The sequence below is a fragment of the Nymphalis io genome, chromosome 19 (assembly GCF_905147045.1).
Source record: "Nymphalis io chromosome 19, ilAglIoxx1.1, whole genome shotgun sequence".
Lineage (NCBI taxonomy): Eukaryota > Metazoa > Arthropoda > Insecta > Lepidoptera > Nymphalidae > Nymphalis > Nymphalis io.
In genome coordinates this window covers 1,196,036-1,217,835 of record NC_065906.1, presented here as the reverse complement: position 1 = coordinate 1,217,835, position 21,800 = coordinate 1,196,036, and the positions used below count along the sequence as shown (strand labels likewise).

At 34.0% G+C, this 21,800-nt stretch overlaps 1 protein-coding gene across 6 annotated transcripts in view; it reads left to right on the top strand.

Annotated features, from left to right (window-relative positions):
* Nucleotides 1-21,800, top strand: part of LOC126775891 (homeobox protein homothorax) — a 258,601-nt gene that overhangs the window by 81,360 nt on the left and 155,441 nt on the right. For all 6 annotated transcript variants that reach the window (XM_050498054.1, XM_050498050.1, XM_050498053.1 and 3 more), the window contains exon 7: nt 5,983-6,109. In XM_050498054.1, coding sequence (XP_050354011.1) covers nt 5,983-6,109 — 127 coding nt within the window. The remainder of the gene's footprint in view (nt 1-5,982; nt 6,110-21,800) is intronic.

Below are 21,800 nucleotides of genomic sequence, written 5' to 3'. Positions count from 1 at the left end.
TATGTTTCGATCAATATAACGTATAGCACGCATACACGAGTGGAAGTATTTTAAATACAATCGAGAATTAGTTAATCTCAAATACTAAAAAATATTTTTATATTTACTTTACGAATTTCGAACGAAATTTAGTTTAAAATATTTTTAAATCTATAAAAGATACTGATAATTAGTGTGCGTTGTTTATTTATTAAATATATTTTTAGTAATTAAATAAGTAACTGCTCAGTTTCGTGCCGGTTCGAATCAGCAGAAACCACTTTCAGATCAATGCGTTGAACTGACTAGTAATTGATGATGATTTAAATTCGACTTTAAAAGCCCTCATATATTTCGATAAGATTTTTTCTTAATATGAGGAATGTTCTAGAAATTATATTATTCTAGAATATTCTAAAATTTCATATAATCGAATGTTTGTAATGTGGTGATCTTATGTACAATATTCACTATTTATATAATACATAACGAAAAAACACACACTCAAATACTTATAATGAAATATATGTGATTTATAAAATATTCCGGACGTATTGATATGGAGTAAATCAGCGCTGTGTAAGTCTGTCTGAGCGCGATAAACTCATGAACTATCGAACAGATTTTCAAACGGTTTTCACCAATGGACGAAGTTACTCGTGATAAAGGCTTTAGGTGCATAATTCGTTATCGTTTTGAGTAGATTGGCTGAAATTCGACTATGATCATAGATGTCGGAACAAATATGCCGATTTGGAGCGATTGCGTAAACCAATAGAGATTACGTCATAAACGTTTTATGATTTTTATTCAATTCGTGTGAAACCCGGAAGGGTAGCTAGTCTAATATATATTAATTTGTATTAGCGGACACACAAAAACTATCCCATTTGTATCAGGTAAATATTTAAAAACAATCAGTTTATAATAATTATATATTTAAAAGGTCAAGTAACGTTCACGAACTAGCTTTAAACATTTTATAAATAATGTAATACAAACGTTAATGTTTGTACCGGAAGAATGTCGTAACTTAAATACTTTTACTCATATTCATGCGCGTCACGACGACCGCCATATTAAAAATATGGCGGCTAATGACAGGTTTTCGCGGTATAATTTATAGCTTTACAATCGATTGAATATTATTTGTAGATGTTAAATTTAAACGTTTTTCTCATATTAAAATATAATGTTCGTAACAAGCAGGGTTATATATATTTTTATTTATTTTTTATATATTTCTTTCAATAATTAATTTAATGGAAGTAATAATTACGTTCATAATGGGTCTGATGAATTTGATGAAGTACTTTATAATTCAACCCTTTATAAAAAGGAATACTATTCAGAAATTAATAAAAGAACAATAAAGGGCATGGAAGTTTGTTCGATATTTAAATTATTTTGAATTTGGAACGGCGCGTGCGCACGATCGAGTTTCCGAACGCCAGGTGGGAATAGAGTCGTTGGAGTTTCGAAATACGAATTTGCGTACACACGTTATTGATTTAGTTATAGCTTTTAACGTTAGTAGTTATGATTATACTCACCTAAATAACCTATTTTACTTCTTACAAAAATATAATAATATTGAATAAAAATAAAGTATAAAGTCCAGTTAAACATCTTAATATATATCAGAAAAAAAAACAAAGCCAAGATCTCTAAATTTTAGATTACAGCCTATTTCTGGAGCATTCTATCAAACGTTCCAAGATGGCGAAACCCATTCCCGCTAAAAGTGGCGGAATAAACAAACAGACGAAACAAAAGAACGCTACATTAAGACGTATGACCTCTTTCAAGATGACACAATAGTAAACTCTCATTTGGGAGGATTAATGGTAATGGAAAAGTCGAGTTCCCTCCTCCCCTCCACTCGTCCCCTCCCCGGGGGATGGACATCGACTTGGACGAAGCTTATCGGGGTATCTTTGACGTCATAATTTACGTTCTCATGGCATATTTTGTTGGAACTGTTTTGAAGATGTTTTTTGGTTTATATAAGTAGGTACTGTCTGTGAAAATAGTCTCGCTTGCGTTGAATGAGATTCTGTTTGACACTGATAGTTCATTCTCTTATCTGTAGTTAACTTATGGCGTTACGCACTTGTAAACTATCTTATATGCCATTTATATATATTACACGAATTTATTGTTGGTAGAGCATTTTGTCAACTGTGTCCATAATATGTACCTTAGATCTTGGATGTTTACATTTCAAGAAGCAACTTTATGCTTTTATAATTATGAATCATAATTCGAATTCGTTTTGCTTGAGGATAGTGGAATTGTTTACGAGGTGTTATACAGGTGCTTATCATTGGCTTGCTATTTCGGTGCAAAAGGCTATAAATAAATATTTAATACTTTACAAAATTTGAAAAAAAAACACGCTTTTGTACACAAGGTGTGGTGCTAATGCTGTTGATCGTCGACTGGAATAGTCGACGATCGTCTAGAACCATTGCTTGCCGTAAAAATGCATTTTCATGGAACAGACCCAATAAAAAAAATTCAACTCCATAGGATAAGAGGAAGCAGGTCTAATTCAGCTTGCAAGATTAATCTAAGCAAACGAACATTGCTTGTAAGAATTGACAACGTCAAATAGACAATACTAAAGAAAAACGGATCGTTTCTTGGTTATTTAAACTGGAACATTAAAAAAATGAGCTAAACACGAAAAAAATAAATATTATTTCTAATGTACTGATTTATCAAGTTATAATTCTACGTCACACGACACCCGCGTGATACATTGTCATTGGTAATAGCGACCCGGGGTGTTTGACTGCTCTTTCACCGCCAACAACGATATGGAGGGTTATGTGTTAAAGTAAATAGAGGATGATGTTTTAACAACAGGATCGAATATTTTTTTAAGTTTGAATAAAATACCAAATGTGACATAATATACTTATACACATCGAGTTAAGAACGAAATCAACTATTTTCCCGCGTGTGAGGGAGGAAGGGGGGGGGGGGGGTTATGTACCCTATGTCCTTTCCTGTATCACTGACAACGTGTTTGAAATTTATGATGATCAGTTGAGTAGATAAGACTTGAAAGCGTAACGAACAGATTGAGAGACAGATTGCGCATTTACAATATTAAGTCAGCATATATAAATATTATTTAATTTACAAACCTATGCAATTTAAAGCATAAAAAGCCGAGATGGCCTAGTGGTAAGAACGCGTAAGAATCTTAACCGATGATCGTGGGTTCAAACCCGGGCAAGCACCACTGAATTTTCATGTGCTTAAGTTGTGATTATAATTCATCTCGTGCTTGACGGTGAAGGAAAACATCGTGAGGAAACCTGCATGTGTCTAATTTCACTGAAATTCTGCCACATGTGTATTCCACCAACCCACATTGGAGCAGCGTGGTGGAATAAGCTCCAAACCTTCTCCTCAAAAAGAGGTGCGGAGGCCTTTAGCCCAGCAGTGGGATATTCACAGGCTGTTACGGTATGCAATTTAATCGGTGGAAAAGAGCAACTCTTGAATTTCGTACCGGTTCTTCTCGATAGAATGTACATTCCAAAACGCTGATAACTTCAAATTAATTAAGTCGAGTGAAACATTTATTCATGTGATTTGTTTTGACTTTTAATATGTCATAAATAAAAGTCGTATTTGAACCTTTTATCTGTACTACTTAAGTCATTTATCAGTAAATTATAATTTCGGTCGCAACTAATAACGGTGATGAGCCACATAACTATTTTAATGACATAACATTTTTCCCACACATCTATATCTCAGTAACCGCAAAAAACTTTCACTCAAATCGCAAACGGTGCCACGCCCCTTCCAGGAACCGAACCCATGACCCACACTGCGAAATTACCACTTCACGAGCCAACCCCGCCCTTGAAGCAAAGATATTAATTTAAAAAAAAAAAAAAAACATTTGAAAAGAATTGTTTGTATGTGAAGTGACTGACTTTATTTTTTATTTCAAAGGTAACGCATTTTTAATACTAAACAAATAAAATAAAAATAAAACATTTTATTAAAAAACACACTAAAGATATATATATAGATACTACAAATTCGTATGAAGTATTTTTTAATCTATACTTTTCAACATCGCGTGTCTGTGTCACTTATCAGAAACTATTGGAAAATAATTACAACAAAAGGTGTTATTTTGACGATCGTTAGCCAAATGGTGACTGACAGCATTCGCTAACGATACAAAATTATGCCCCGTCCTGTCCGTGGATAAACAAAATTATAACAATAAAAATAAAATTACTCGCGAACCGAAGTCATATTTGATACACACATATGGTGTGAACACATTAGCAGCAACGCTTCCTGCGACTATAAAGGACCTTTTAAAAAAATAAACTTCAAACCATACAATTTTGGAACGATACAAAATTACTTGCTTGTCATTCGTATTAATAAAGTGAAATATCGTAAAGTTATATTTATTTATAAACGAATTCAAATAATTTGTATCTTTTATGACGGCATTTAAACCAGCGTAAATAAGGAAAGTCACCCGAAATTGGAAACATGTGTTCGATATTCAAATTTGGGAATAGACCTGAGCATCGTCAGATTCCGATTGGTGTAATTGAAAGTGGCGGCGGACATCTGTTCTAAATTCAAATTCGCCGTCTGTTCGGTTTCTTTAATGATTATTGAAATTGCCAGTTGTGTTATGCGTGTTCTATTTTTGAAAGGAATTTCTCGGACCGAGGCGTCATCAAACACGCGGCGCTTGGAAAGTCGCACTAGCATAAATCTATTGCAGGTAAACAGGTACATAACATACAAAATATATAAACTATATTAAAAATATTATTAAGAATATATATAGAATTTATTATCATTCTATATATATTCTAAAACCAATATCCTATAATCGATTTGATTGCTAATGACTTGTATTGACTAAGATTTTATTCAAAACGCCCTTAATAAGTTAATTTCGGTATTGCGTTGATAGCTTTTTTTCTGTTTGAAACAGTTCGGAAGTTTGAAATTAGCTTACGGCATTTTAATCTCTATGATATTCAATTAAGCAGCGTCCATTATTTTAAATTAAAACAATCCTCTGTTGTAATAAGACACCTAACGATCGTTAGTGCTCACGATCAATTTAGCGGTATATGAACAGCAATTAAAGATTTTTTTTTGTTTATTACGGCACGTATCCCATGGGGTGTTGTGTGAATATCAATCAAAACTTGGATATGAATTTTTCAACTTCATTGGTGAGGCTACGAAAAAACCTTGGCTGCAATTAAATAATTGCGCTCATTTGGTTTAACTAAAGCCATTAGCAACGTCGAATTTAATTTAAAATAATTGTTCTTAAAAATACTTAATAATAGCTAGTGTTAATTGTATAAACTTAACTATTGATGAAATTTATATCTACAATAAATTTCATTAAATAACTTTTTAACTAGACTGAACCAAGAGTAATTTTTACACAGCTCTGAAACTCAGTCAAAATTCTTTGCACATAAATCCAAAAGATTGATAAATTATATGAAATAGAAAAATTTAAAATTAAAACAAATAGTCAAATTACGAGTGGAATTGGCGAATCACGATAATGGAATAATTTGAGCGTATCGTCGGCCATTACCCGTAGCCAGGTGTCGTGTAATGGCGGACTAGCGTGCGCCCGCGCCTCATTACCTGCGACTTGCGAAACAACGGAAATTGTGAACCTATTTGTCTATGGCAAGAAATTTACTGTATAAGATTAATTTGGAAATAAAATTGGTCAAAATTGTGAGAATACAGGATCATCTTGCGTTAGAAACTGCAATCCGTTAAATGTCAACATGGAGTAACCCGCTGTCATTTCGCAGCATGTTTTATATGTATATAATGGATAAGACCTCTTTATGTGTCCATGTATATAGGCATTGATATTTTCATCGACTCTTGTCTATTTCCTTCAAGATTCCTGATTTTAAACGATACAACTAAAGCTGATCATGTATGTACGTTTGCCAACAGAGACCACCGTCATCGTCGTTGTCCTATGGTGGTGCAGTAAACGATGATGTCCGCTCCCCGGGATCCGGTGGCACCCCTGGTCCCCTCAGTCAGCCCCCGCCGCAGACCCTCGACGCAACAGATCCAGGTAAGCTTCTATATAATATTTTCAGTGTCGCTGTTGTAAACATCAGCTGGTATGTTAATATAATAGCATTCTGAAAATTTAATTATAATAGTTAAATTTAATTCTTTAAAAATAATGACATTGCAAGCGGTCATTGTTGAGCTTGTAGTCGATCAGGTATTCTTCTAATATTCTAGAGATACCATGAGTAGTTTTTGATAATATGTATATATGCGTATTGAATTTAAATGATAATTTTGAATATTAGATTTTTATCATCCTTGCCTTTTTAAGCCATTGGACAATGATTTATTGGACGGACCTGATTCGTCGAGGCAATTTATAACGTATAGTTAACAAATGTAAAATGATAATAAGGGTATAAATGGTTTTTCAGTAACCGAAAGGTTGATTAATGCAAATATAAAATGCAATCGCGCAACACAAGTACGCTTACCAACTCATTTGCATCGAAATTATAAACTTCATGTGATACAACAATGTATAAATGCTATCGTAAAATGGCCGACAGTGTTCAGTAGGAATTAAAGGTCAAGGGTCGAGTGGTGTGACAGGTTTTTAATGAGCTGCTGTCAATAGGGCGTGCTACTCCTACGCCGCGTCTCGTACCTAACAATTAACATGTCCACACTCCGATCTAGATCCGACGCGATACGTCAACACCCGTCAAGAGCCAATTTAAAACTGACAGGCAGACATCGTCGCGTCACAATCTCGTGTCACCTTCTCCTTCCACAAAGGAAACAGTTAAGAAAAATTTGTAAAAAGAACTCGGTGAACTCTCAACACGAGCGCTTGTCAACGTTCAGAAATCAGTCGGGAGCATCAGAATCACTCGTCGCATCGCGACGACATGTTACGTTCTGAATCTCGATCGATTGTCATGTATCTTTCGTACGGAAATGACGGATGAGTGCGTATTGAATTGCCAGTTATGACGTTTCGGTTCCACACCGGCGGCGACTACAATAGGTATTGAAATGAGGCGGACGACAGGATTGTGATGCATGTATCGGCGACGCATCTCTACCGATTATCGCTTTCATATGCCTATGCACTGGGTAATTTGTGTGGGATTACATTGTGTATTATTCAAAATAGCTGCGTCGTGCGTTTGAATTAAAAAAAACTGTAAAGGTGTGATTTCACAAAAGACGCAATCACTGGCAGGCCTTTTGACAGCTGTCAAAAATGGCGAGCGTGTTGGCGCGAAAAACTAACAAAGCGTCAGTGATTTTATTTTTTTAACATTTTCACATTTTTCGTGGAAAAATTATGCTTTCGGCACACGTTTGTGTAATTGTTTGGTTTGTCGTACGGTTTTGTCGGCGTGACCGTTGCAGAATGAACTAAATTGAATTTTGGTGAACCGGGACAATGATTCGTAAATGACAAGTAAAAAAAACAAAACGTTTAACAATAAAACAGATAAAAAATCCTTTTGTCATCTGATATGTTCTTGATTGAAAAATGTTAACAAAATGTTTGTTTTTATGATAAAAATTAGCTGTTTAGTCGATTGAAATATAAGTAGGTCCTCATCTAATGACGCCATCACTTGACCCAGCGCCCTTGAGTCGTAAAGGGCTAACTTCAGCCCGTGAATTATTCAAAATTCCAAAATTTCCCTATAATTCAATCAGGCCGCGTTCCCTCGTCCCGGGGGAGGGAGGTAGGGGGGATGATTATTTGCGAATTTAATATTAATTAACTGACGTGCTCGGTCCGTAATTGCGTTTTTCAATTACATCTGACAATTATGCGATGAAATTCGGATGAGCCGAGATGATTCGACTAATTGTCTGCCGGAGAGCGTTTTTTGTGTACATAATACATACATATATACGAGTACATCAGCGCCGTGCATAGTTCGTGTAGTAATTAAGGTCGCCATTTTGATGACTTTTATAATTGACCAAATTAATTTAAAACATTAAAGTTAACAAAACTACATTTTAAAATAGTTTCTTGTTTTTATAGTATAGATAATTAAATATACACAGTCATATTTTTAATACATATTGCAAAAATAAATCGTAGATATTCATAAATCGATTTGAAATTATCTTCAATTGCTAAAATGTTTTATGTTTGATGATAAAAGAACTCCGCAGAAAATTTCAGTACAAGCGTACATTATTCCGAAACTCGAAACTAAATTCATATACAATTATCGCGTTATCAAGGGGACGAGATACCAAATAAAATTATCACAAGTTCGCTTCCATTCTCATAACTCCCCCACTCGTCAAAAAACCCCCTCACAAGAATTGTGTTGGTATTCCGAGCACGCGATGACCGCTCGTCTTGTAGTTCCCGGTCATTTTTAAATCGCTTTACTCGTAATATAACTTCTTAAATAACTATTACACGAACTTTCATAATAATGTATATATATATATATATATGAAATTTCGTGTAACTGTTTTATTATACATATTTTGGTTTCACCCTCCAGTTCTTCTCACTGATTTCCTTCAGATCTTTTTCCTCATCCAGCCAGAGCTTGAGGCTGCCTTCTACAACCGTCAGGTCTGCCTTATAGTAGGCGTTTAGAGAGTTTAGCCTCATTCTCTCGATATGTCCTGCTCAACGAAGGCGACAAGAAAATAGTAATAATAAAAAATAACAGTCTGTGAATGTCCCGCTGCTGAGCTAAGGCCTTCTCCTCCTTATTCGGAATAAGCTGTTAAAGCTGGTTTGCGGACACAATTTCAGTGCAAGTTTTAGGATGTTTTCGTTTATCGTCGAGTATATACTTGTTTGCTTGGCTTCGAACCCGTGATCGTCGGTTAAGCTTCACGCGTTCTAGCTACCAGCTATCAAGCCACCGTTAATACTTTTAATTTTATGAATATTGCCCGATCTCGACCGTCACGCGATACAAATAGACGGAACGAAATATTTGGAATCGATTCACCTTTTTCACGCTTGTCACTTCGTCCGTTTTGTTTACAATTTATTGATTCTTCACACTAATTGTAAAACTGGACATTGTTGATATTATTTCATTCGAAGTAAGCTGACGTCGAATAAAACCGAGATGACCCAGTGGTAAGAACGCGTGAATCTTAATCGATGATGATCGTGGGTTCAAATCCAGGCAAGCACCACCGAATTTTCATGTGCTTAATTTGTGATTATAATTCATTTCGGGCCTGTCGGTGAAGGAAAACATCGTGAGGAATGCATGTGTCTAATTTCATTGAAATTCTGCCACATTTGTATTCTACCAACCAACATTGGAGGAGCGTGGTGGAATAAGCTCCAAACCTTCTCAAAGGAGGCTTTAGCCCAACAGTGGGATATTCACAGGCTGTTACTGTAAGCTGATGTGCCCACCGTGTTCGTATGTGTGTCCCTTGAAATAACCTGAACAATATCGTAATTCAAAACCATTATGGATGTGTTTTTTTTATATCATTAAAAAAGAATACGGCGTACAATATGTGTAAAATTTTAAGTCATTAAAATAAAACTTATAAAAATACTAATGATGTTATAAGTATGACACTCCGTATGTTTATGTATTTTACTATATAGAGCTAAAATAATACAACTTATATAAATACCGTTAATTTATTAATGGCATATATAATACTTATATATAAGGCATGTAAGTTTTTGAAATGAGAATGGATGGATGTTTGTTACTCTTATACGCAAAATCTACTCACCGGATATGAATGGATTTTGGAATAGAGATAGCTTATATCCTAACTTAGCACATAGGCTACCCAACATGTGTTTCCTTATCCTCACACGCAGGCGAAAGCCTGTCAGAAATATACTAAGTGCTATTACATACGTTTAATAATATTTTGTTTCCCATTCGCTGTTAACAAACGAAATTCACGAGGCGTTCAATATCATCCGTAGCCAATAAAGCAATACCTTCGGGATATCAAGTTATCAATATTTCGTGCACAAAATTGAAAATGACCGGAGCCGAGACTTACATAACTCAAAGCTATCGAAACCAATAAAATATTAACTATCCCTTATCCTGGTTTTCACCATCGGTTTTCACATCACGCACCAGCGCACTTACTCTAAATGTAATCATAAAATTGTTCTTAATAATTCATGTTAGAGAGGGACGGATGGTGTCGGAATGGGATAGTGCTTGGGATTATTAAATTCTGTGAATGCTCACTTTGTATCTAATATTCGAACGTGTTTAATATTAGATTAGTGAGGGGCGCTACCCCGGGCCCCGGGGGCGTGGTCTCCTCGTGATAGATTCGCGTTACCTACACGTTTTCCACGAATTATGATTGGTTGACGATTCTCATTTGGTAATGGAAAACCTAAGACACATCGCGTGTCTGTTACGAAACAGAGAACTCTGACTCGTCATCTTATGTTCTCAATATGAGATTTCCTTGCGCATTTCTTGTATTATTTTTATTATTTAAAATTGTTAAGGAGACTGGAAATGCATAGACATTAACCATCCCTGACAATGCACCACAAACCTCTGGAACTATAATCATAGTTCCAGAGGTTTGTGGTGCTGTAGTTACACTGACTCACTATCTCAACCCGCAATACAACAATACTAATTATTGCAATTTGGCGGTTGAATTGTTGATGAGTGGGTGGTACCATCCCAGACGAGCTCGCACAAAGCCCTTGTACCACCACACAAAGTACCATCAAGTACTTGTTGTCATTTGTAATATTCTGCTAGATTTCGCTGCTCACGACTTCGATCCGTAAATATTTGTAGTTAGTTATCAAAAACCCTTTTGTATACTGGGATAAAAAGTATTATATTAATTTAATCAAAGTATATACTGTTTTACTGTTATGTGTGATTAGCATGCATTAGTTTCTGCGTGATTTTTTTTGATGCATTTTACTGGTGATAGAGCTTTTTGCAGGCTCGTCTAGGTTGGTACCACCCACTCATCAGATATTCTAACGCAAAACAGCAGTACTTGGTATCGTTGTGTTCCGGTTTGAAAGGCGAAGAAGTCAGTGTAATTACAGGCACAAGGGACATAACATCTTAGTTCCCAAGGCGCATTGGTGGTTTGAGTGATGGTTAACATTTCTTACAATGTCAATGTCTACGGGCGTTTGTGACCACTTACCATCAGGTGGTCCATATGCTTGTCCGCCTTCCTATTCTATAAAAAAAATGATTTCTTGATTTCTGCACATATGTACAAACAAATATTTAAGAACACATTTTATATACGGTTACGGAATTTTGTTATGAATATTGTTGTTTAATTCCATTTCAACGTTAATTTCCAACGTTCTGGTATCCATGGAATAAACTTTTTATATTCTGGTTGCTAGTCTATTTAGTCTTATAATAATATTAAGTTATTCTTAAAAACTTAACAATGACTCCAAAATCTTTGAATAACAGTAATATTAAACTTTACAAATGAAATAACTGTATAAGTAATTGTAAAAGTGCATTCATAGATTCATTCAAAAGGAATGAAATTGCTTAACAAAAAAAAAAAGACATAAATTTATCCGCCATTTTTATTACAAATGCATCTTTCGTTCGTAATACCGGTGTATTCCACACTCGTCCTTTTAAATTTATTTTTTATTTCGTATTATTAATGTACTGTAATACACATAAAGCTTAATTGATTTAATCTGAGTTTTATCTTATCCTAATCAATGATAATTTAAAGAGATTATATAGTAAAAAATATTAATTATTAAATATATTAATGGTTAGTTAAGTAATATACAACTTAAAAGCTAATTAATACATGTTAAAAGTCCCAAAGCTGACCTAAGATCCCCTTCTAATGCGGAGAAGCTTATTCCACCACATTGCCCTTCTAAAGAATACACATTTGGTAAATATTCATAGGATGAATTATAAACACAAATTAATCACATGAAAATTCAGTAATGCTCACAGTCATGCTGTTCTAAGCACTGTGCTACATTAATGAAATATAACAAAACAAAATTTCTAGAACTATTTCAATATTTAAAAAAAAATATCACAACAGGGAATAAAGTTTCACATATAAAACTATTACCCCATCCGAGTTACAGCGAAATTACAATACAGGGTGATTCCATTGTTACACCCTTTGATGTTCGCCGGCTGATCCGTGGTAATTGCTAGGATAATGCCTCGAGGGTTTGTCTGTTTGTTTGTGAATCAAATCTGGTGCAATTGAAATGTTTACACTGTTTTTGATATACATATATAGATATTAAATATATATATTAAATTTTACTTGTCATCTATGAATCGTTGCTTTTGGAAACGTTTAAAAGTATCTTATTTAAGGAAATTGAAACTCTGAGTAAAGTTAAGCAATTCATATAAATAACTATTTTCATTAAACAATATTAAAATACATTAAATAATATATACTCCGAAGAAGAGTATAAGCCGTTCAAAAGATTGTCCTGTGGCTTTGTACGCTGGATGCTGACGCTGTTCCCTCAGGCTAGGCTCAGTCCTTGAGCTATGTGAGCGCCAATTCTTGGGTCACCTGAGCGTGGACCAGTTTCTTATAAATGACATAAAATATATACTTGAAGCATAATTTACTTACTGTATATAACGTTTCTCTCCTTTACAATTACAATAAAAGCAACTTTTTTCTACCATAGACAATTCAACTCCATTCCTTTATCCTTTAATCACACAGACATAGAGAATAGTTTGTAAGATTATATTAACAAAAACATAATTCTACGCATCACTAACAAATGTCGAATCAATTTTAATCTATCCCAAAATGACCCTTATCCCTCACAAGATAAAATTCACATGAATTGTTCAAATCCAAGTGTGTCCGTGTGTATAATTTTTTTTATCTTCAAAAGGGTGAGAATTACATTTGACGAACAAAAAGCTGTCAAAATGACAAAGTGATTCGTCATACAAATGACAGCTGCATGTAAGAGCGAGACGGACGACCGCGATAGAAAAAGATGGTAAATAATGGGTCGAACAAATCTACCATCATAACTGCCTGTTTGTAATAGTTAAATCCTTTTATGTGTTTGTATATCTGCCCCATTACAAATAGCTTGTAAAAAAACATCCCTATGATTTTTAATAATATTTCTAATGTGAAAAAAAATCTATTGACATCTGACATCATTTATGACATCTCATGAAAAATCTATGCTACGAAAATTGTGCACATAGCCCATAAATAAACTTCCATAACTGGATATAAAGAAGCCTTTACTAGGCAGCAGGGCTTTGTGCAAGCCCATCAGGTACCTCCACCACCCACTCGTCAGTTCTTCCACTGCTATACAGCAATACGTAGTATTGTTGCGTTCCGGTTTGAATGATGAGTGAGCCAGTATAACTACAGGCACGAGGGAAATAACATTTTCGTTTCCAAGGTTGGTGGTGCTTTAGCGATGTAAGGAATGGTTATTATTTCTTACATGGGCGGTGGTGCCCACTTAATATCAGGTGGCCCATTTGCTCGTCCGCCTTCATAAAAAGTGCGGTCACGATGAAGTCACGACCTTCGTTTGAGATCAACATGTTATATCCCAGTGCCAGGCCTATTTCGGTTTAATTAAATAGGTTTTATGAAAGTTATTGGTATATTGACTAAAAATTAACAACTTAAAAAAGTCAAATTACACAAATGCATTAAAAATTAAAGCCTTTGACAGTGCAAACAGAAGCCAAAAAAAATTTACAACAAACATAAATTTCGTAAATGGAACATTATCTCTCAAAGCTCAGTAGTTTGACATGATAATACAAATTTTTCAACTTGCATCTCATAAATAATTACACACAAATTGTCTATCCTCATTACTTGAAGCTACCGTGTACTTTACGAACACGGCCAATATAGCTCGATCCTTCCATTTCTAACTAAATCTCAACTTTGCCTCTACGTCCAGGGCTCCACGATTTGGTCATGATTTAACGCATTAGCATTTTTAAGTTTGAAATATTTATTCAAGTAGCCTATTTTAGGTTGTTTGTCTGTGTGTGAAAGGGCCGCAAATGTGGTCAATATATCATTGTTCGTTTTAAAAACTACAAAGCAATTTTGTGTTCAACGACTCATTTGCATACGGAATAGGCATTGAGAAATTATCTTGAAGGAATAACATTTTCATTTTATGTTAGCCTGGTAATTTATTTATAGATTTTTAGCTACATTTTAGGTTCCGTCTTAAGTATTTTTAATCTGTTTAAAGTCATTTAGAAATGCTCAAGTATTTCCGGTATGTTACTAAGGAATCTAATTTTCCAGCGTTAAGGCATCCGGTGCACTTGCAACTGGATGCCGCGCGTAACTGTCGTGCGTCTGTGCCTTGCATGAGGCAGAATTATACCCACTCCTTACTACTAAGATTGTACTAATGCAAGGTCTCATTTTCAAATTTAAATTAAAGCATTTCATGTTTTTCTTTCATTCCATACGATCGTGATTTTAAAATGTTTAATTTTTTAATAATGAAGTAAGACGTGCGTAACGAATATATTACGATAATCTTGTCCTGTTTACTTGAGAAATATTAAATTTACACATAATTATACACAAATCTTATAATTACAAACCATTGTTTTAATAGTTTTTGTATTTAATTACAATTCATACAATTATACTATTTAGTAATCAATTTTAAGTATCGTGAATGTCTATTAATAAAAGTTTTGAATTTTAAATGATTCTTTATTTAAAGTAACATTTCAACGGCTTACTTTTAACAAATGAATGACGTCACACGATTATCATATTCATAAATCATCAAATCACACATTCAACAAAATGCCGGTGGTCTGATAGCCGAGTCGAATCCGACCGATCACCGTTTTGTTTCTGCCTATATATCTTCTATAGTTCTTCTTCTTCGCAGCGAAATTGTCATCACAAAGACGTTCAAGCGATTTTGGTATTTATTCCGACAAAAATACGTCTGATATTGCAAACAAGTGTTTCTGGAACAGATGCAGTAATATTTGTTCTAATAGATGCAGTTTTGAACCGTATAGCGATGACAATAGAAGAGTTTTTCGTTTGTTATTTAAATTTTTTTCAGCTAAATTTTCACGGTTTTTAAAATCATTGGAGCGTTTTTAGCAAGCCAGTCTTTGAGCACAAGACGTTGAACGCTGAATTAATTGGCTTCATTGTTTTTTTAGCCTTTGAAATGTAACGTCAGCTCGTTAACTTGATTTAGACATTGAATTAAACGAAAGTTTAAAACTGTTAGGTTTGTAATTTATACGGCGCGGGTAACGTGGTCGGACTGTGGTGGAATTCGACGTGGAAATTTATATTAAAAAAAATCATAGTTTTTTTTTTAAAATAATATGTCAAATTTGAAATATTGTAGTTGTGTTTAGACGCTTTACAATAATTGCATATATATATATATATATATATATATATATATATATATATATATATATATATATATATATGAATGAAAATAAAATATGAAAAGGATTCGCTTATTCGTATTGTCTCTCCGTTCAGAATAGCTACCGTGGCTCAAATCGGATGCCTGGTGACGATATCGTCATCATTATCAGCAGATATGACTCGCGCGCCATCTATTGTTGGGTAACAGTACTATACCTGGAAACTAAACGCAATGAACAACAAAAAAAAGTTTTATGCGGGCTGGTTTTAGACATAGAACATGCATTTTATTAAATTATTCAAATTATCTTTCCTATATATATATATATTTTAAATATTTGCATAAAATAATATGCAATAATGATTATTCTAATATAAGTTAAATGCATGCATATGCTATAATATATTCATGGAACCAAAGCCACACCCATCACGAGTTAACTTGTGTGATCGACAATAGAAATTAACATCAGCGTAAGGGGTGGAAATATTTTGATTAAAAATTTACACCGAGAGTGTGGGGTCACTTGGACCCTGGCCCCTGACAGATGTCAATCTGGTGTTAACGGTGGATCTGCTCGATGGTGGGGCACTGATGCTTCGAGAGCCATTATCGTATATATGAATGTGTTTTTTATTATCATGTTAATTTTAATATTAATGCTTGTATATACAAGTCACACATTTTTATATATATATATTTTATAGAATAGGAAGGTGGACGAGCATATGGGCCACCTGATGGTAAGTGGTCACCAAACGCCCTTAGACATTGGCATTGTAAGAAATGTCAACCATCGCTTATAGCCAATGCGCCACCAACCTTGGGAACTAAGATTTGATGTCCCTTGTGCCTGTAATTACACTGGCTCACTCACCCTTCAAACCGGAACACAACAATATCAAGTATTGCTGTTTTGCGGTAGAATATCTGATGAGTGGGTGGTACCTACCCAGACGAGCTTGCACAAAGCCCTACCACCAGTAACTTAAATGTTTTTAATATAAAATTTCATTAATTAGTACTTAAATTCCTTCCCGACATATCAGTTACTTTATTTATTTAATATTAACCTTTATTGACAATCAGATTTAATTTACTTAAGAAGACAAAGCATTGATCACTAAATAATTCGCTAAACATATGTTTATATGTTAGGTTTATAATGCAAAGCGCTTGTTGAAACATATATAAATTTTTCAAAAAAATGAAAATTCCTATTATTGTTATACCCCCCCCCCCCCCCTCACCATCGTCACCCCACACCATGACAATTATTGCATTACGCGGAAAGGTGTACATGAACGGTTGGACGATAATCTTACATGACATGTATAAATATTAATATGTCCGTGAGTCCGTTCGGATGCGTTGCTTTTTGCAATTACTCATCCCCTTCGAGCTGGTCAAGCGCGAATCGAATGTTTGTCGAGGGTTCTGTACTTGTATTTATTGCCAATAAATTCACGACTACTCAGAAAATACTCTGTTTCATTAGTATCGCCACCTCGGTTTGCTTGGAGTTATTTTATGTATTAAATTCGGCAAACATTTGATCTACAAAGTCGTGTTACGTCACGAATGACAAACACACTTATTTAATGGCACTGAAAAATCATTTGTTATATACGTAATATAATCTTAATTATAAGTTATTTATTATAAGACATCTCTGAATCCAAGTTGTGTAGAAAAAAACTTTCTTTCGAATAAATTGTTTATTTATTTTCGCCTGACCCGCAAAGGTACGCCAATTTATCAGCCGTGTCGTTCAAAATATATTGGACAATAGTTTTGCCCTTTGTGATTTTTCTTCTCGTACATAAATGTATATAATATAGCTAAGTATTTATGTGGTATGTGGGACATAAGTCCCAGCAATTTGTTACGGATAGGAATGAATGTTGTTTTGTACGAAAAATCCACCCGCCTATATCTTGGACTTTTCATTTTATACTAACCTGGTACTTTATATTTTATCTTCTATATAAATAAAAGATTATTTTTGTATGTTTGTATGTTTGTCCTCTAATATTTGTTTAGGGGGGTGATTACCCTCACAAAAAATATATGTACACCTCACAATATATATGTACATACGAGTATATAAGTATATCTCAAATTATTGCTGTTAAATGCACAACCATACGTATTAACCAAACGTAACAAGAAACACGATTCTAAATATTAAAAGTATATAAATATATAAAAAAAGCCAAAATGGGGTAGTGGTTAGAACGCGTGAATCTTATCCGATGATTGTGGGTTCAAACCCGTGCAAGCAACACAGAATTTTCATGTGCTTAATTTGTGTTTATAATTCATCTCGTGCTTGTCGGTGAAGGAAAACATCGTGAGGAAACCTGCATGTGTCTAATTTCATTGAAATTATGCCACATGTGTATTCTACCAACCCGCATTAGAGCAGCGTGGTGGAATAAGCTCCAAACCTTCTCCTCAAAAGGGAGAGGAGGCCTTAGCCCAGCAGTGGGACATTAACAGGCTGTTACTGTTACTGTAATTTGTGTTTATAATTCATCTCGTGCTTGACGGTGAAGGAAAACATCGTGAGGAACCCTGTATGTGTCTAATTTCATTGAAATTCTGCCACATGTGTATTCTATCAACCCGCATTGGAGCAGCGTGGTGGAATAAGCTCCAAACCTTCTCCCCAAAAAGGGAGAGGAGGCCTTAGCCCAGCAGTGGGACATTAACAGGCTGTTACTGATACTGATAAATATATATAAGTATGTAAAGATTTAGTAATGGGCTATTAATTAAGTCATCTACATTAATTCTATGTAATTAGTGGTTAAAATTTGACCTTAAATGGTTCGCATTGCCCCTTTCCTATTTCAGTTAATAAAAATTTTTGAACTATATGTTACATTATTCTGTTTATATTTAACTATTTTAATAACAGTTTTTAATTAGATTTTTTTATTACAGGTAAGGGACAAATTATTTAAAACTCATTCTCTCTAAATAAGTTAAGTTTATCAAATAAGAAACGAATCGCTTTAGGAATTCCTGTTTTTTTTATTATATCCATAATATATAGACAGTATATTCGTACGTCCCGGTCTGAAATAACTATAAAAAGAAAAAAAATACTGTACTAAAATTTTACAAATTTAACAATGGCATTAACATAAATGATAAAATAAAAATATCTACTCTTTATACCTTAGCGTTAATCAAGAATTAAAAAAAATAATCTTTATTTAGAACTCAATTTTGTAGCAACATTAAATCCCCAAAGTTTAGTGACCCATTACTCACCGTTCGCCAGTTTATGGACCCTTAATGCCTAATTCCTATCACGTACAACCCCCCTCCCCCTCCGCGACATTTTATTTAATCAAGACCACTTTTTAACATTCTCAAGGCACTGTCCATAATATTTCTAAAACGTAGGAAAATAATGAAAGCTACTGGCAACACTTCCTGTTTTCTTTGTTTTGCTACTCGAATATAAATGGGGAATATGCGTCGAGTTGTGATATTATTTCCACAAATGATATATTGTCCTAAACTTCCTCGTTGCTGCTACTTCGTTTACATTACATTTATAATTTATTTATATATTATGAATATCATATAGTACACGTAGATAATTTCCAACACCTAAGCCAAGCTTTCTTCTCATGGAAACAGGCAAAATTTCAACCGACCCATGCAGGCTGCATGATGAATGAATGATGAATGACGATTCTTCACTGGTGAAATATAAACACGTAATAATAAAGGCATAGAATGAAAACACGAACAGCCATTATTTTTTATATATGTCATTATATAAAACATATTAATTTTATCCAATCGCGCAAAAAAATTCATCCCGTCCCGTTTTAATTTGACTAGTGACAAATTGACAGAATTAAACTTTTTGAATCCGTAATAATCTTAAGGCAAAGTTTAATTACACTTTTGTAAAATTTTTCCGTATTAACAAACCGGGTCTATTCTATCAGACTTTACAGCGTCGTTAAATATTTTTTCCTACCCACTGTGCTGCGTCCGCGCATAAATTTCGGATCTGTCAGATTTCTTTGGTAAAACTTTGTGAATTTGTCGTTAAAGTCGATATGTTTTTACAGCCGTGAGATTATCGTGATATTTTTTTATTCCTGGCTTAAGATAAACACCTCGCCTGGGGAGGGCGTTTTTAATTTAATTTTTTACAACTTTTTCGAATCGTTAAACGCGCAGGTCAGCTCGGCGGGGACAATTAGAACAATTTTAACAAAGGCATGGATTCTTTTCATTTGTAAGTTTTATTGAGTTATAAAAAAAATAATCGTAATAAATATTATTTCGAAATATATTATGTCTTAAGCGGTGACGACGCGCTTAACGAACTCGGGTGATATTCGTTCTGTTTATTTAATACAAAATGTGATTGTATTTAGCTAATAAAAACCCCGTTAATACCAATCGTTATGGATAATAAAACCGGTATGCCTTATAAATATTTTTTGGTGTTAAAACAAACGTTATTTGAAATGTAACAACAAAAAATCAATGCAATACACAATGACAATAATTATAATTTTAAAACCAATTTATTATTGCTTTCAACTATAAATTGACGATTATCAAATTTGGGCCACTGTACCTTCTCTTCTTTTAAAGAGGAGGCTGGAAGCTGCTTTAGTGCTGGTTTGTTTTTATACAAGTGGTAGTATGTCATTCGACACATGTAGGTATTTTGATAAAAGTCGGTTGCTCGGATTAGAAGTCCGCGATATAGAAGTTAGGAAGCCACTGTTCCATCTCGGCTCTACATATTCAATAAGCAAATTTAAACATCTAACTTTTTTTACATTTTAAATAAGGCGAACAGAACACAAAACACAAGTGGTCTATGATTCGATATCTATGAATGGAATCCATAAACAAACGAGTATCATCTATTAAAAATGCATTTGTTTGAGATTTGTTTTTTTATTTTTATTTTCTCTTCTTGGTCTCCGAACGCTCCCTTAATGACTGTAGGCATTAGTTATCTTAAAATTACGCCTGATAGGTATTCTAGGGGTTCAAAAGAAAAAAAAATAGGGGTGCAAGTGGGGGTCGCTGATAAGGAGGACTGTAAGAGGGCCTCTTATCTACCGCTGTGATAGACAGAAAAAGTAATTAAGTTTTTTTTTGTTTCGAAAAAAGAAATTAGATTTGGTCGGTCCGTTAATGTGCTTGTGATTCTTTTTAATTATCTGATCTGTGCATTCCCTTGTCTTTAATTGGTTTTTCTTGATTTAAACCAAGGAATTATAGATTCGTAATTTAAACGTGTACAATTTTAAGTATTTGATATTCGAAGATTATTTATATTTTTAGATGTTCTTGATAGTCAATCTTATAATTAATGAGTATTAATCGTTCTAATTCTATAACATTTAATACCAGACGTGAGTAACGATAAAATTCCATTAAAAATACTGTTTGTATAATAATAAAACATTGATAATATATCGCCGTTCTAAATTCAAAGAAAAAAAATGGAAATAAAAATTGAAGCATCTCTAAAGCAATCTCCCTACCGACAGGAGCGAAACGGCAATACAATTGCGAAACGTAACAGAACGAGACGGGAAATACAAAGGGGCGCACTCGGATGCAAGGAAAAGTATTGTTTTAAAGACATTTTTAATTTCCCGTAGTTGATTTATTACCGAGTTCTTTCGTGTGAATATGTTACAATCGATATAAATATTTTTTCGTACGCGTCGCAAGGGGAGTACGTCCCCCGCGATGTTTTGAATTTAGAACGCGTGGAACAATATTTCGGAATGCCTTTGCGGGTGACGTTCACGTGATTATTTTGAATTTGGAATATATTTTTTTTAGAAGCAATTGGCTGCATAATTTTTAACAATATTCTTTTTTAAACAAATTGTGTACAATAAAATAAGACGTCATTGCCTTAGAATGAAATCGCAAGCTAATAAGCCGTTCTCGCAAACAAAATAATTTGGCCCATAAAGCTAGATAGCGTTACAACGAAGTTTACGATAACAACCGGTGCGCTTTTAAAGTAATCGGCTTAAACTCCGCTATACTTCGCCTTGCTTCACTTTGCTTCTTTAGACTTAGCGATGTCTGTGTATTTTAGCGGTGACGCGTGAAAAAACATTATTTTTAACGTTCATTTTTATTATGTATTGGTATTTTATATAACATTCATACTCTTTCGTTATTATCACATATTAGGAAAAACTTTCTTAATAATATACCTACATAAAATAAATTAATGACTCAAAGTGAAATTATTGCGGTTATATAATTTACATAAATATTTAAGTAACGCAAATATATTTTTGCTTTAGAACATAAT